At 38.8% G+C, this 13,701-nt stretch overlaps 1 protein-coding gene across 1 annotated transcript in view; it reads right to left on the reverse strand.

The window, feature by feature from the left end:
• The window catches only part of FAM185A (family with sequence similarity 185, member A), a 78,170-nt gene that overhangs the window by 37,045 nt on the left and 27,424 nt on the right, over nucleotides 1-13,701 (reverse strand). Inside the window, exon 5 of the mRNA XM_010848086.1 lies at nucleotides 1,960-2,001. Within this exon, the coding sequence (XP_010846388.1) occupies nucleotides 1,960-2,001 (42 nt within the window). The remainder of the gene's footprint in view (nucleotides 1-1,959; nucleotides 2,002-13,701) is intronic.

The raw sequence follows: 13,701 nt of genomic DNA on the forward strand, positions 1-13,701 counted from the left end.
CTACCCATGTCTAGGACTCTCTCCACCCCCAGATAGCTCAGCTTTTTACTAGTGTATCTTTTTTTCACCCTAGAAACTTTCCTTACTAACCCCAGATGCACCCTCTGATGGAATGGCCTGAAGAGTCAGCAGTAAATTTTGATTTCTCTCTGGGACAAAGGTAAATCCTGTCATGTTTTCAGTTAAAATGATTTACAACTATCACTTAGGAAGCCTTTGTCTTCTATTTATCCCTCAATGAACATAAAGGTTACAATGTCTAGAAAACTTAAAAAGGGATGTGTACCTTAATTCTGAGAATTCACAAGAAGTGACAGTGAAAAGGATTATTGAGTATATTTACCATTTCAATTAGCACACACACAAAAGAAAACGTAAAATGTCAAAAGGACAAAACCAGGAAGCCAGAGCATTCATACTGGCAATAAGCCATAGCTCCTCAACAAAGATCCTGGTTTCCCACCAATGACCCCTATGTTCTAAGGTCTAAAAATCAACCACCACTCTTAGAGCTCAGATTGCTCAGACTGCCTTCACCTAACAGGCAAGCAGGTGTAACTAGGGATAGAGAAGAGCTCTATCTAAGCTTTCCGGGAATCTGAACTTTTATTCCCATAGGCATAGCATCACATATGGTGATTAGGTCTAAAGGACCATTAGCCACTGTTAGTTCTGGCTTAGGATTAGAACAATAACAATAATTAAAATGGCTATTATTTACTGAGTACTTATCATATGTCAGGGAGAAGCCAATGGCACTCCACTCCGGTACTCTTGCCAGTGGAGTGCCATGGGAAAATCCCATGGACGGAGGAGCCTGGTAGACTGCAATCCATGGGGTCGCTGAGGGTCGGACACGACTGAGCGACTTCACTTTCACTTTTCACTTTCATGCATTGGAGAAGGAAATGGCAGCCCACTCCAGTGTTCTTGCCAGGGCAATCCCAGGGACAGGGGAGCCTGGTGAGCTGCCGTCTATGGGGTCGCACAGAGTCGGACACGACTGAAGTGACTTAGCAGCAGATCATATGTCAGATGCTATGCTAAAGTACTTAAATATCTCATTTAATCTTTACAAGAACACCATTTGATAGGTACTAACTGTTATTTCTCAGTTAGTACCTATCAAATGGTGTTCTTGCAAGGAGATCCAACCAGTCCATTCTGAAGGAGATCAGCCCTGGGATTTCTTTGGAAGGAATGACGCTAAAGCTGAAACTCTAGTACTTTGGCCACCTCATGCAAACAGTTGACTCATTGGGAAAGATTCTGATGCTGGGAGGGATTGGGGGCAAGAGGAGAAGGGACGACAGAGGATGAGATGGCTGGATGGCATCACTGACTCGATGGATGTGAGTCTGAGTGAACTCCGGGAGTTGGTGATGGACAGGGAGGCCTGGCGTGCTGCGATTCATGGGGTCGCAAAGAGTTGGACACGACTGAGCGACTGAACTGAACCGAACTGAACTGTTATTTCTATTTTTTTCAGAGGTGGAAGCTTAGGTATAGAGCAGTTAGGTAATTTTCCATGAATAGAAAGTGGTGAAATTAGAATTCTAACAGTATTCTGACTGATAGCAAACCTATAATTATATAGAATTTATAGGATGATGAATCAATGAACTTTTAGAAATAATTTCACACATTCATGTATTTATTGTTGTTTAGTCACTAAGTCATGTCTGACTCTTTGTGACCCCATGGACTGCAGCACACCAGGCTTCCCTGTCCTTCACTACCTCCCGGAGTTTGTTCAAACTCATGCCCATTGAGTCAGTGATGCCATCCAACCATCTCATCCTCAGTTCATATAGTGGGTCTGCCTATATCTGACTGGTATATCAGGATACTATTAGGTTCATCGGCTAAATTGTAGATTTTATGTACTCTAATAAAACACCGCAAATATAGCTATTTTAAAAAGAATACAAAATTTACCAACAACCACTTAGCACATACCTACTGTGATGTTACCCATCTTGCTTCGTAATGTTATATTACCTGCAAAAGAGAGAAAAAGACAGCTTTACACATTAGGGGTAATCCAGAAAGGAAATGTATTAATAATGTTCTAAAACATGGTTAGATATCCACAAGGTTATTTAGTAATATTATTATTGTCATGCACAATTTTTCTCAGTATCACACTCCCAGTCAGAGATTTATGCGCAACTACAAAATAAATAGCTTTAGGCATCTATACAAACTCTCTTCTTCCACTCTAACTTAATCTACTACAGCACAACTGAAAAAACAAACCCCTGTACTTCCTGGGAAACATGGAAGAAAAATAACGATTCTTCTAAAAGTTAAAAAATGTTAAAAAAAAAAAAGACTTAAATGTACTACTGACTACGCATTTTCAACCTAAACATCACAATATTTATCAGACCACACAAAGCCAAGTTTTGAACCAAATAACACTAAAATAATCCATGGAAAAAAGTAATTACTGTTATTTTTCAGGCCAGTTTGGCAAACCTATCTGTGAGATTTCAGTGGTTTTTCTGCCAAGAGTTTAAAAGGCTTGGGACAGGAATAATAAATAATTGAAATATGACTAACAAAGAAAAAAAAAACTTCAAATATTCCCTTCTTCCAATGAAAATCTATTTTCCAGGATAAACACAGGACTCTGAAACCATTCTTCCCAGTGCCTTCCTCCAGCATCAAAAATAGCAGTATTTTTCTTCACGTGTGTTTAAGGGATACTCATAGAGTTATACCACCTATATTTACTGCACTATCATAATTCTAAAACTATAGTGAAGAGTAAAAAAGGAGTAAAAAAAGAAAATGGTAAGAAACAAGTAGAGTAAAAGAAGCTATGCTATTTAAAATCCCAAAAGATGATGCTGTTAAAGTATTGCACTCAATATGTCAGCAAATTTGAAAAACTCAGCAATGGCCACAGGACTGGAAAAGGTCAGTTTTCATTCCAGTCTTGAAGAAGGGCAATGCCAAAGAATGTTCAAACTACCATACAACTGCACTCACTTCTCATGCTAGCAAGGTAATCCTCAAAATTCTCCAAGCCAGGCTTTAGCAGTACATGAAACTAGAACTTCCAGATATACAAGCTGGGTTTAGAACGGGCAGAGGAACCAGAGATCAAATTGTCATAGAAAAAGCAAGAAAATTTCAGAAAAACATCTACTCCTGCTTCATTGACTATACTAAAGTCTTTGACTGTATGGATCACAACAAACTGTGGAAAATTCTTAAAGAAATGAAATATCAGACCATCTCACCTGCCTCCTGGGAAACCTGTGAAGCAGGTCAAGAAGCAACAGTTAGAGCTGGACATGGAACAACAGACTGGTTCCAAACTGGGAAAGGAATATGTCAAGGCTGTATATTCTCACCCTGCTTATTTACCTTATATGCAGAGTACATCATGTGGTATACTGAGCTGGATGAATCACAACCTGGAATCAAGACTGCCAGGAGAAATATCAACAACTTCAGATACGCAGTGGAACCCCACTCCAGTACTCTTGCCTGGAAAATCCCATGGATGGAGGGGCCTGGTAGGCTGCAGTCCATGGGGTCACTAAGAGTCAGACAGGACTGAGTGACTTCACTTTCACTTTGCACTTTCATGCATTGGAGAAGGAAATGGCAACTCACTCCAGTGTTCCTGCCTGGAGAATCCCAGGGATGGGGGAGCCTGGTGGGCTGCCGTCTACGGAGTCACGCAGAGTCGAACACGACTGAAGCGACTTAGCAGCAGCAGCAGACATGTAGCTGATACCACTCTAATGGCAGAAAGCAAAGAGGAACTAAAGGGCCTCTTAATGAGGATGAAAGAAGAGAGTGAAAAAAGCTGGCTTAAAACTCAACATTCAAAAAACTAAGAACATGGCATCCAGTCCCATCATTTCATGGCAGACAGATGGGGAAAAAGTGGAAACAGTGACAGATTTTCTTTCCTTGGGCTCCAAAATCACTGTGGATACTGACTGCAGCCATGAAATTAAAAGACGCCTGCTCCTTGGAAGAAAAGCTATAACAAACCTAGAAAATGTATTCAAAAGCAGAGACATCTCTTTGCTGACAAAGGCCCGTCTAGTCAAAGCTATGGTTTTTCCAGTAGCTATGTATGGATGTGTGAGTTGGACCATAAAGAAAGCCGATGCTGAAGAATTGATGCTTTCAAACTGTAGTGCTGGAGAAGACTCTTGAGAGTCCCTTGGACTGCAAGGAGATCAAACCAGTCAATCCTAAGGTAAATCAACCCTGAATGCTCATTGGAAGGACTGATGCTGAAGCTGAAGCTCCAATACTCTGGCCACCTGATGCAAAGAGCTGACTCACTGTAAAAGACCCTGAAACTGGGAAAGACTGAGGGCAGGAGGAGAAGGGGGCGACAGAGGATGAGATGGTTGGATGGCATCACCAACTCAGTGGACATGAGTTTGAGCATGCTCTGAGAGATAGTGAAGGACAGGGAGCCTGGGAACCTACAGTCCATGGAGTTATAAAGAGTCAGACACAACTGAACAAAAACAACAAAAGAAGAGTAAAAGAATAAATTTTGTCGCAGAATTAATCAGGATGAATAAAATAATTTATTTCATTTCATGTATCTCATAAATACTGACATGTATCAGTACCTGGGAAAAAGGAAAACAAAGAAAGGAGGCACTTAATTCATTTGTCCAACAGTTAAACGTGCTTTGACTGTAAAAATTTCTCTAAAAGGTTCATATTTCATCATACTTCATGTGAGCATATGAACAAGAGGTACACTTGTGTAGGAGTAAAACTTGGTTTGTGTGAAGTTAAGCTTATAAAATTATTTCAGTAATTTACAGTTTCAGTAATTTACAAGGCTGTGCAGATACTCCTGTTACACAGTTAAGTAAATATTATTTCACTGGTGTGTTCTAGATACTCTTCCAATTTTCAAACCCAGTAAATGCAGATTCACATGCAAATAGTGGCCAAGGATCACAAAGCTGCTAAGATAGCTTCCAATGATTCCTGCCTCCTGGTATTCATGCCTATGTATGAGCTCCTTCACTCATATGGAGGCTGGACTTACTGATGCTTTTAACAAAGAGAATAAGGGCAAATGAGATGTTACTTTCAAGACTAGGTTACAAACGATTCTTGCCAGCTCTCTTTTGCTGCGATGGAAACCAGCTAGCCATGTTGTCTAACTGCCTTATGAAAGAGGCCCAAGACCAAGGACCTAAAGAGGCCCCTAGCCAATAGAATCTGAACTAAATCTTGCTAACAACAACATGAGTGAACTAGGAAGCAGATTCACTTTTGGCTGAACCTTCAAATAAACCCATGGTCCCACCTGATACCTTGATTACAACCTCAAAAGAGATCTTGAGGCAGAAGACCCAGTTAAGTGATACCCAGATTCTGGACCACCCAAAGTATAAGAAAATAAGTGTTTGCTGTTTTCAGCTGCTAAATATGTTACAAAGGAAGAGGTAACTAGAAAAGATGTTGAAAGCTGGACGTGGGTGATGCCACAATAAATAACTAAAAATATGGGAATAGCTTTGGAAATTGGCAGTAGGCGTAGGTTGGAAGGATTTTTAGGAGCATGGTAGAGAAAGCCTAAATTGCCTGAACAGTGTGTTAGTAGAAAGCTGGACTTTGAGCGCTTGTCATATAAGAGCTTAAATGGAAATGAAAAAAGTGTTTTGGAAACTGGAGGAAGGCAGATCTTTGTTAAGCAGTATTAGAAACTTCGCAACACTATCACATTCAGTAATGTGGAAAGTAGGAAATGTGCCTAATGAACTGAATGATCTAGCTAAGAAGATGGCCAAGCAGAGTCAAAGTGTTATAGGCGCTGCCTATTTTTTCTTGTAGCGTCAGTAAAATGCAAAAAAAGTAAGATAAACTAAAGAAACGATTGTTTAAAAAAACAATCAGGACAAGAATCATTTTGAAAATTCTCAGCTTCTCAAGATGGCAAAAGATGAGAAAGTTAAGAATAGCTTTGACACAAAGTCTGAATTCAGTGTACTGCCAGAACATGGCCTAAAAATGAAACTGATGGATTGACTATAAAATCTTTTGTCAAGATTCCAGAAAGATTAAGAGTGATACCTCACAGTATTAATTTAGCTGTACAAAAAGTCCATTAAACCAGCTGAGGGTATCTCACAGATCGTCTCAATCAAGCAATAGGTCTCCTAGAAAGCTTGCGAGAACCATATCTTAATTTCTCTGCAGAAGTCCACATTTTGAAAACATTCTTGGATGTGGCCTTCATCTAATGGAATAAACACCAATGTGATTCATAGAAAGCTGACAAAATTTGTGAGAATTACATCAGCAAACACATTGCTAACTTCGACCAAAAGGGACAGTAACAGTACAATGTGAAATGAGACCACTGGAGTCCCAAAATTCTGCTGGCAGGAAGCAGACTAAGAAACTTCCTCAGCTGCAAACACATGCTACATTTCATGAAAAAGGAAGGATGACTCAGAGGGAGAAACCAAGAGCTCAGAGGGCAAAGCCTGGAAACCTAAAGAATTATCACAAGGCCATGAGATCTAATCAAAGAACCTCTAATGTTTTCCTACCTAAATTTCAAAATCATTATGGACCAATGACTCCTTTGTGCCCCTTATTTTTCTCCCCGTTGAACAGGAAAGTCTATAGCAATTATCCTATGTGTATCCCATCACTGTATGCTTAGTGTGCAGGTGGTGTGTGTGGGTTGAGGAGGTTAGAGAACAGGTCTTAAGACTGAGAACTATACGTGAGGAGTTAGACCTAAGCAACTGTACCCGAGGAGGCTCATCTACATATGGATCTGATTTTGGTGTAGACATTCTGGACTCTGAGCAGATATGCAATAGGATGAGACTCTGGGAACCTTGAAAGGAAGGGAGTGTATTTTGTATGTGGAAGGACACAAATCACTTGCAGGGGGTGCAGAGGATAGACTGGCCATTCAAAACCTTATAGGCTATCTAGGGATATACATACATGAAAAGTTAAAAATGAGTGTTTATTAATAATTTTAAGTTAATGTTGTAACTGAATAGTATGTATTAGGTTCCATAACCATTCCGAGGAAGCAGACTAAAATGATGTGGCATGAACAGGGAGAGAATCATATTGGAGATTTCATCAGAGTCTATGTTTGAAATATGAGTAAAATTTGATGCTGAGGGATAACGATTTTGTTGAAAAAGTATGCAAGCAAAGGTAAAAAGGTGTAACTACCCTGCTATATTTAAATCATGCTCATCAGTTAAGTTAGAGCAATTAGGCCAGTCTACGAGGACAGGGATTAAGTGTTTCTTACTTAGCATTATATTTTGAGAGCTTAGCATATTGCCCTGTACATAGTAAATACTATTATTTTTTGAACCTATGTTCAAATTTAGTTTGGAAAAACAGGTAAAAACAAATTTGCAGAAGAATCATAGAGTGTTTAGTCTATTGACTTTGTCCTATACCAAAGGAGTCAAAGAATTTCAAGATGAGAAGAACACAAGAAAACTATCTAGTATTCATTCCTTCCTAATCTTTAGGAAGATTAAGCTAGTGTCAGACATTCAGAATTCTCTTTACTGTTTTCACCTTATGAACACCTTAAAATAAGATAAAGCAGACTTCTGATATTTGTGATTTTAACTATTGGTAAAACAACAACAATAAAAAAACTGACATAGTTCTATAGTCAGTCATTTAGTTAGTGAGTTCAGCCATTCAGCAAGACAAAAGGAGCTTTACTAAACTAGTCTCCAATGAATGCAGCAAAAATTTACTTTTTAAAACAAAAATAGAAAATGTGGTCTTTTTCAAAAAGTCAGTCAGTAGTGAGCGTGATAAAAGTGATCAAGAAAACAATGGTTTTAGAGCCAAAAAAAAAGTTTGTTTCATTTAAAAAAAAAAAAAAGGACTAGTTAAATTATAAAGTGAAGTCACTCAGTCTTGTCTGACTCTTTGCGACCTCATGGACTGTAGCCTACCAGGCCCCTCTGTCCATGGGATTTTCCAGGCAAGAATACTGGAGTGGGTTGCCATTTCCTTCTCCAGGAGATCTTCCTGACTCAGGGATTGAATTCGGGTCTCCCGCATTGTAGGCAGACGCTCTACCATCTGAGCCACCAGGGAAGTCAGTTAAATTATAGCAGAATCTATACAGTCTCAAACTACATCTCTCTTGAATGTTAGAGTTCTGTACAGGAAAAGCATAAAGGAATAATAAAACTACGGAAATAAAGACTATCTGTAAATATAAGGAATATATCAAAATATTTTTGTTAGTGCTAAAGGACTTTTAAAACAATAAACAAAAAAAATATTCTCAACTCATCAAACTGTTTAGAAAATCTCTACCCTAAACAGAAATATTCCAAGGTCATTAAAATACACAACATGGAACTCTTATCTCAAATACTTTGTGGAAGAAGACAGAGTATTTTAAAACACACAGATCAACTGAATGGACATTACTAGCAGTTTTCTGTAATTTGGTTTTACCTTTTTCCATCACCAGACGGTGAAAACAATAAACAAATCAACTATCTGAGAGGAGTAGATCTTTGTAAAAGATCTCCTATCAATAAAGCAGATGCCACATGATCTGTAATAATTATGTATGCTTACTCTTCTTTCAAGTTATTTAATTTTTCCACAAAACCCAATGTTTGAGAAAATAAACAGTTCTCCTTAACTAGCCACTCTTCATTCTAAAAGGATCAGAGGAAGAATTAGCTATCAATTTAAAGGCAAATAGTTTATTTTTCTTCACTAAAATAAATGTGATTTTAATAAAAACAGCACACATACTCTCATTATCCAAACAAAGAAATAAAATATCCATAAAGGTTAAATCCTTTTTGTGCTTCTTTTTTAAGGGGAAGATTGGGGGAGCAGAAAGAATTTTCTACTTTGCAAGCACATGGCTAAATGCAAAGCATATAGAGGTAAATAAAACATGATCCCTGCTATTGAGGAGTTTATAATCAGGCAAGAATTTATGGGTCAATGGAAGGCCAGAAATGGAGAAAGTCTCCTTTAGCTGAGTATGAAAAGATTACTAAAAGTAAATGAGATAAAGAAAGCCGGGAAAAACATTTTAGAAACACTGTAACCGATCAGTATGATCAAGGGCTCTGATCAAAAACTCAGAAGTATAAAACGGGTATGAATGTATACAGGAAGAAGTAAGAGATTGTGTAATTCTAGAACACAAAGCACAAGGTCAAAAAAAGGTAGTAAGTTAGCTAAGTCACTGAGTAGGAAGGGATTTGGGTAAGACAATGCCATGTTCAATGTGCTTTTCTAATAAACAACCATATAATAGTTCCCTAATGGCTCAGTTGGTAAAGAATCCACCTGCAATGCAGGAGACCCTGGTTGATTCCTGGGTCAGGAAGATCCGCTGGAGAAGGGATAGGCTACCCACTCCAGTATTGCTGGGCTTCCCTGGTGGCTCAACTGATAAAGAATCCACCTGCAATGCGGGAGACCTGGGTTCGAGCCCTGGGTTGGGAAAATCCCCTGGAGAAGGGAAAGGCTATGCACTCCAGTATTCTGGCCTGGAGAATTCCATGGACTGTAAAGTCCATGGGGTGGCAAAGAGTTGGACGTGACTGAGCGACTAGCACTTGCACTTTCACACAATAGTTAGGACAATGAATTTGAAGAAGGCAAGACTGGAAGCAAATTTATTGCTTATAGAGGTGAGGCAAGAGCTGACAAGAATCTTAATTAGAAGAGTAGAAATTTTGAACAAAAGATTGAAAGAAATATTTAGGTGATTGTGCTCATGCAGCTCAGTCATGTTCGACTCTTTGCAAACCCATGGACTATACCTGCCAGGTTCCTCTTTCCATGGGATTCTCCAGGCAAGAATACTGAGTGGGCTGCCATTTCCTCCTCTAAAAGAACTTCCCAACCCAGGGACCAAACCTGTGTCTCCTGCATCTCCTGCAATGGTAGGCGGATTCTTTACCATTGAGCCACCTAAAACCTATCTAAACTTGGTGTTGACTAAATGTGGAAGGTGACAGAAATTCAGGATTACTTCTGGATTTCTAGCTTGGGAAATAATGTACATGGTAATATTAGAATCTGCAAATGGAAATAAAAGAAGAGGAATACATTATGGATGAGGTTGGGGATGGGGGCTGGGAAAATAGGAGAAAAGAAGTTAGAAACATGAAGTCATCAGAGAAGACTATAAAGACCCAAATGGCTATGTCTACTAAGCAGATGGATGTGTAAGTTGGAAGTCAGGGCTAGAGATACAAATTTGAATTATTGGAATACATTGGTAGTTGAGAATCAAAAGTGTATAAGATGTCCAAGAAAAAGAAAGAACTGAAAGAACAATGAAACAGGATGAAATGCTGAAGAATACCAAGTGGGTGTGTAAAAAAGGAAGAACTCACAGACATTTGAGAAAGAGCAATTTTAAATACTGATGCTTTCAAATTTGGTGCTGGAGAAGACTCTTGAGAGTCCCTTGGACTGCCAGGAGATCAAGCCAGTCAGTCCTTAAGGAAATCAACCCTGAACAGTCAATGGAGGGACACATGCTGAAGCTGAAGCTCCAATGCTCTGGCCATCTGACATGAAGAGACGATTCATTAGAAAAGACCCTGATGCTCGTAAAGACTGAAGGCAACAGAAGAGGACACCAGAGGACGAGATGGTTAGACAGCACCAATGACTCAACGGATATGAACCTGGGTGATAGTGAAGGACAGGGGAGCCTTGCATGTTGCAGTTCACAAGGAGTCAGATGTGACTTAGCGACTGAACAAAAATTATAAATATAAGATGTGACACAGATGCCAGTACCCACTAATACTTGTGTGCCTTTCTCCTTCCTTAGAACACACTAAGCTCTTTATCTCAGACTTCTGTAGTTAAAGTCATTTTAAAACATTCTGGCTAACAAATTTCTCACATGATCCTCTATGATCTCTCTTCCTTTAGTGGAAGCTTGGAGGCCATACACTGAAAATGGCATTATCACCTTTAAGGAAGGAGTCCAGTCCCTCCAAGGAAATGAGTGGAGTCCAAACACTGCATGGAATAGCAGCATATTTATCACATGTCTAAATCGTGAAAAGAAAAAATCTATGCTATCTGTACCACAAAGGAAGCTATAACTTCCTATAAAAATGTTTTAAGTGTCCAGACTCAATATTAACATAAATTATGTGTCATATGACAATCAAACTTAATGAACTTAAGAATAAACACTAAAATTAGAACAAAGCATTTTCATAAGCTTATGAAGAATCCCATTAAATCCAATAAGAGTTTCTTTCCTTTAGAATTTTGTATTTCTGAGTTTCTAAATTCATAAGGCAGATTTATAAATTTACCAGAGCTTATATGTTCTTCTTAGAGAAAACTGAAACACTTCTTTATGAAGTTTTGAGTGCTATCAAAATTATCAATTGTATTTGCATAGTTTATGTAACTTTTACTTTTGTGAAAGTTTCTAAAATCCAAAGTTATTTAAGAAAGCATTTAGCATGTATATATTGCTAAATCTTTTGGCAACAAAGGACTTCTGAAGTACAGAAAAATGGGAACTAACAGTCATCAATTTATTAATGTATGTTCCCAAAGAGCCTAAAATAAGATACTAAGTTAGAGAATTTAAATATTTTAAATAGTTTTATTCATTAATCATTTATTCCAAAAAATAACATAAGTTAAATATAAAACACTAAAATGACTGTCATGAGTACTCCTATATATTAAACCCAATTTTTTAATTTAAATTCTAAGTAAAATCAATCCCAGCAAACCATTTCAAGGACGCTTTTCTTCCTGAATCAGGATCCTATACATTTATAAATATTCTAAAAATAGGACAACAGCCTTGTCTAACTCAATGAAACTAAGCCATGCCCGTGGGGCCACCCAAGATGGGCGGGTCATGGTGGAGAGGTCTGACAGAATGTGGTACACTGGAGAAGGGAATGGCAAACCACTTCAGTATTCTTGCCTTGAGATCCCCATGAACAGTATGAAAAGGCAAAATGATAGGATACTGAAAGAGGAACTCCCCGGGTCAGTAGGTGCCCAATATGCTACTGGAGATCAGTGGAGAAATAACTCCAGAAAGAATGAAGGGATGGAGCAAAAGCAAAAACAATACCCAGTTGTGGATGTGACTGGTGATAGACACAAAGTCTGATGCTGTAAAGAGCAATACTGCATAGGAACCTGGAACGTCAGGTCAATGAATCAAGGCAAATTGGAAGTGGTCAAACAAGAGATGGCAAGAGTAAACATCAACATTCTAGGAAATGAGTGAACTAAAATGGACTGGAATGGGTGAATTTAACTCAGATGACCATTATATCTACTACTGCAGGCAGGAATCCCTAAGAAATGGAGTAGCCATCATGGTCAACAAAAGAGTTCGAAATGCAGTACTTGGATGCAATCTCAAAAATGACAGAATGATCTCTGTTCGTTTCCAAGGCAAACCATTCAATATCACAGTAATCCAAGTCTATGCCCCAACCAATAATGCTGAAGTAGCTGAAGCTGAACGGTTCTATGAAGACCTACAAGACCTTTTAGAAGTAACCCCCAAAAGATGTCCTTTTCATTATAGGGGACTGGAATGCAAAAGTAGGAAGTCAAGAAACAAATGGACTAACAGGTAAATTTGGCCTTGAAATATGGAATTAAGCAAGGCAAAGACTAATAGAGTTTTGCCAAGAAAATGCACTGGTCATAGCAAACACCCTCTTCCAACAACACAAGAGAAGACTCTACACATGGACATCACCAGATGGTCAACACTGAAATCAGATTGATTATATTCTTTGCAGCCAAAGATGGAGAAGCTCTATACAGTCAACAAAAACAAGACCAGAAACTGACTGTGGCTCAGATCATGAACTCCTTATTGCCAAATTCAGACTGAAATTGAAGAATGTAGGGAAAACCACTAGACCATTCAGGTATGATCTAAAGCAAATCCCTTATGATTATACAGTAGAAGTGAGAAATAGACTTAAGGGACTGGATCTGATAGACAGAGTGCCTGATGAACTATGGACTGAGGTTCGTGACATTGTACAGGAGACAGGGATCAAGACCATCCCCATGGAAAAGAAATGCCAAAAAGCAAAATGGCTGTCCGGGGAGGCCTTACAAATAGCTGTGAAAAGAAGAGAAGTGAAAAGCAAAGGAGAAAAGGAAAGATATTCCCATCTGAATGCAGAGTTCCAAAGAATAGCAAGAAGAGATAAGAAAGCCTGCTTCAGTGATCAATGCAAAGAAATAGAGGAAAACAACAGAATGGGAAAGACTAGAGATCTCTTCAAGAAAATCAGAGATACCAAGGGAACATTTCATGCAAAGATGGGCTCGATAAAGGACAGAAATGGTATGGACCTAACAGAAGCAGAAGATACTAAGAAGAGGTGGCAGGAATACACAGAAGAACTGTACAAAAAAGAGCTTCACGACCAAGATAATCACGATGGTGTGATCACTCACCTAGAGCCAGATATCCTGGAAAGTGAAGTTAAGTGGGCCTTAGAAAGCATCACTACGAACAAAGCTAGTGGAGGTGATGGAATTCCAGTTTAGCTATTTCAAATCCTGAGAGATGATGCTGTGAAAGTGCTGCACTCAATATGCCAGCAAATTTGGAAAACTCAGCAGTGGCCACAGGACTGGAAAAGGTCTGTTTTCATTCCAATCCCAAAGAAAGGCAAT

The sequence above is a fragment of the Bison bison genome, unplaced genomic scaffold (genome assembly GCF_000754665.1).
Source record: "Bison bison bison isolate TAMUID 2011002044 unplaced genomic scaffold, Bison_UMD1.0 scf7180017864260, whole genome shotgun sequence".
Classification (NCBI taxonomy): domain Eukaryota; kingdom Metazoa; phylum Chordata; class Mammalia; order Artiodactyla; family Bovidae; genus Bison; species Bison bison.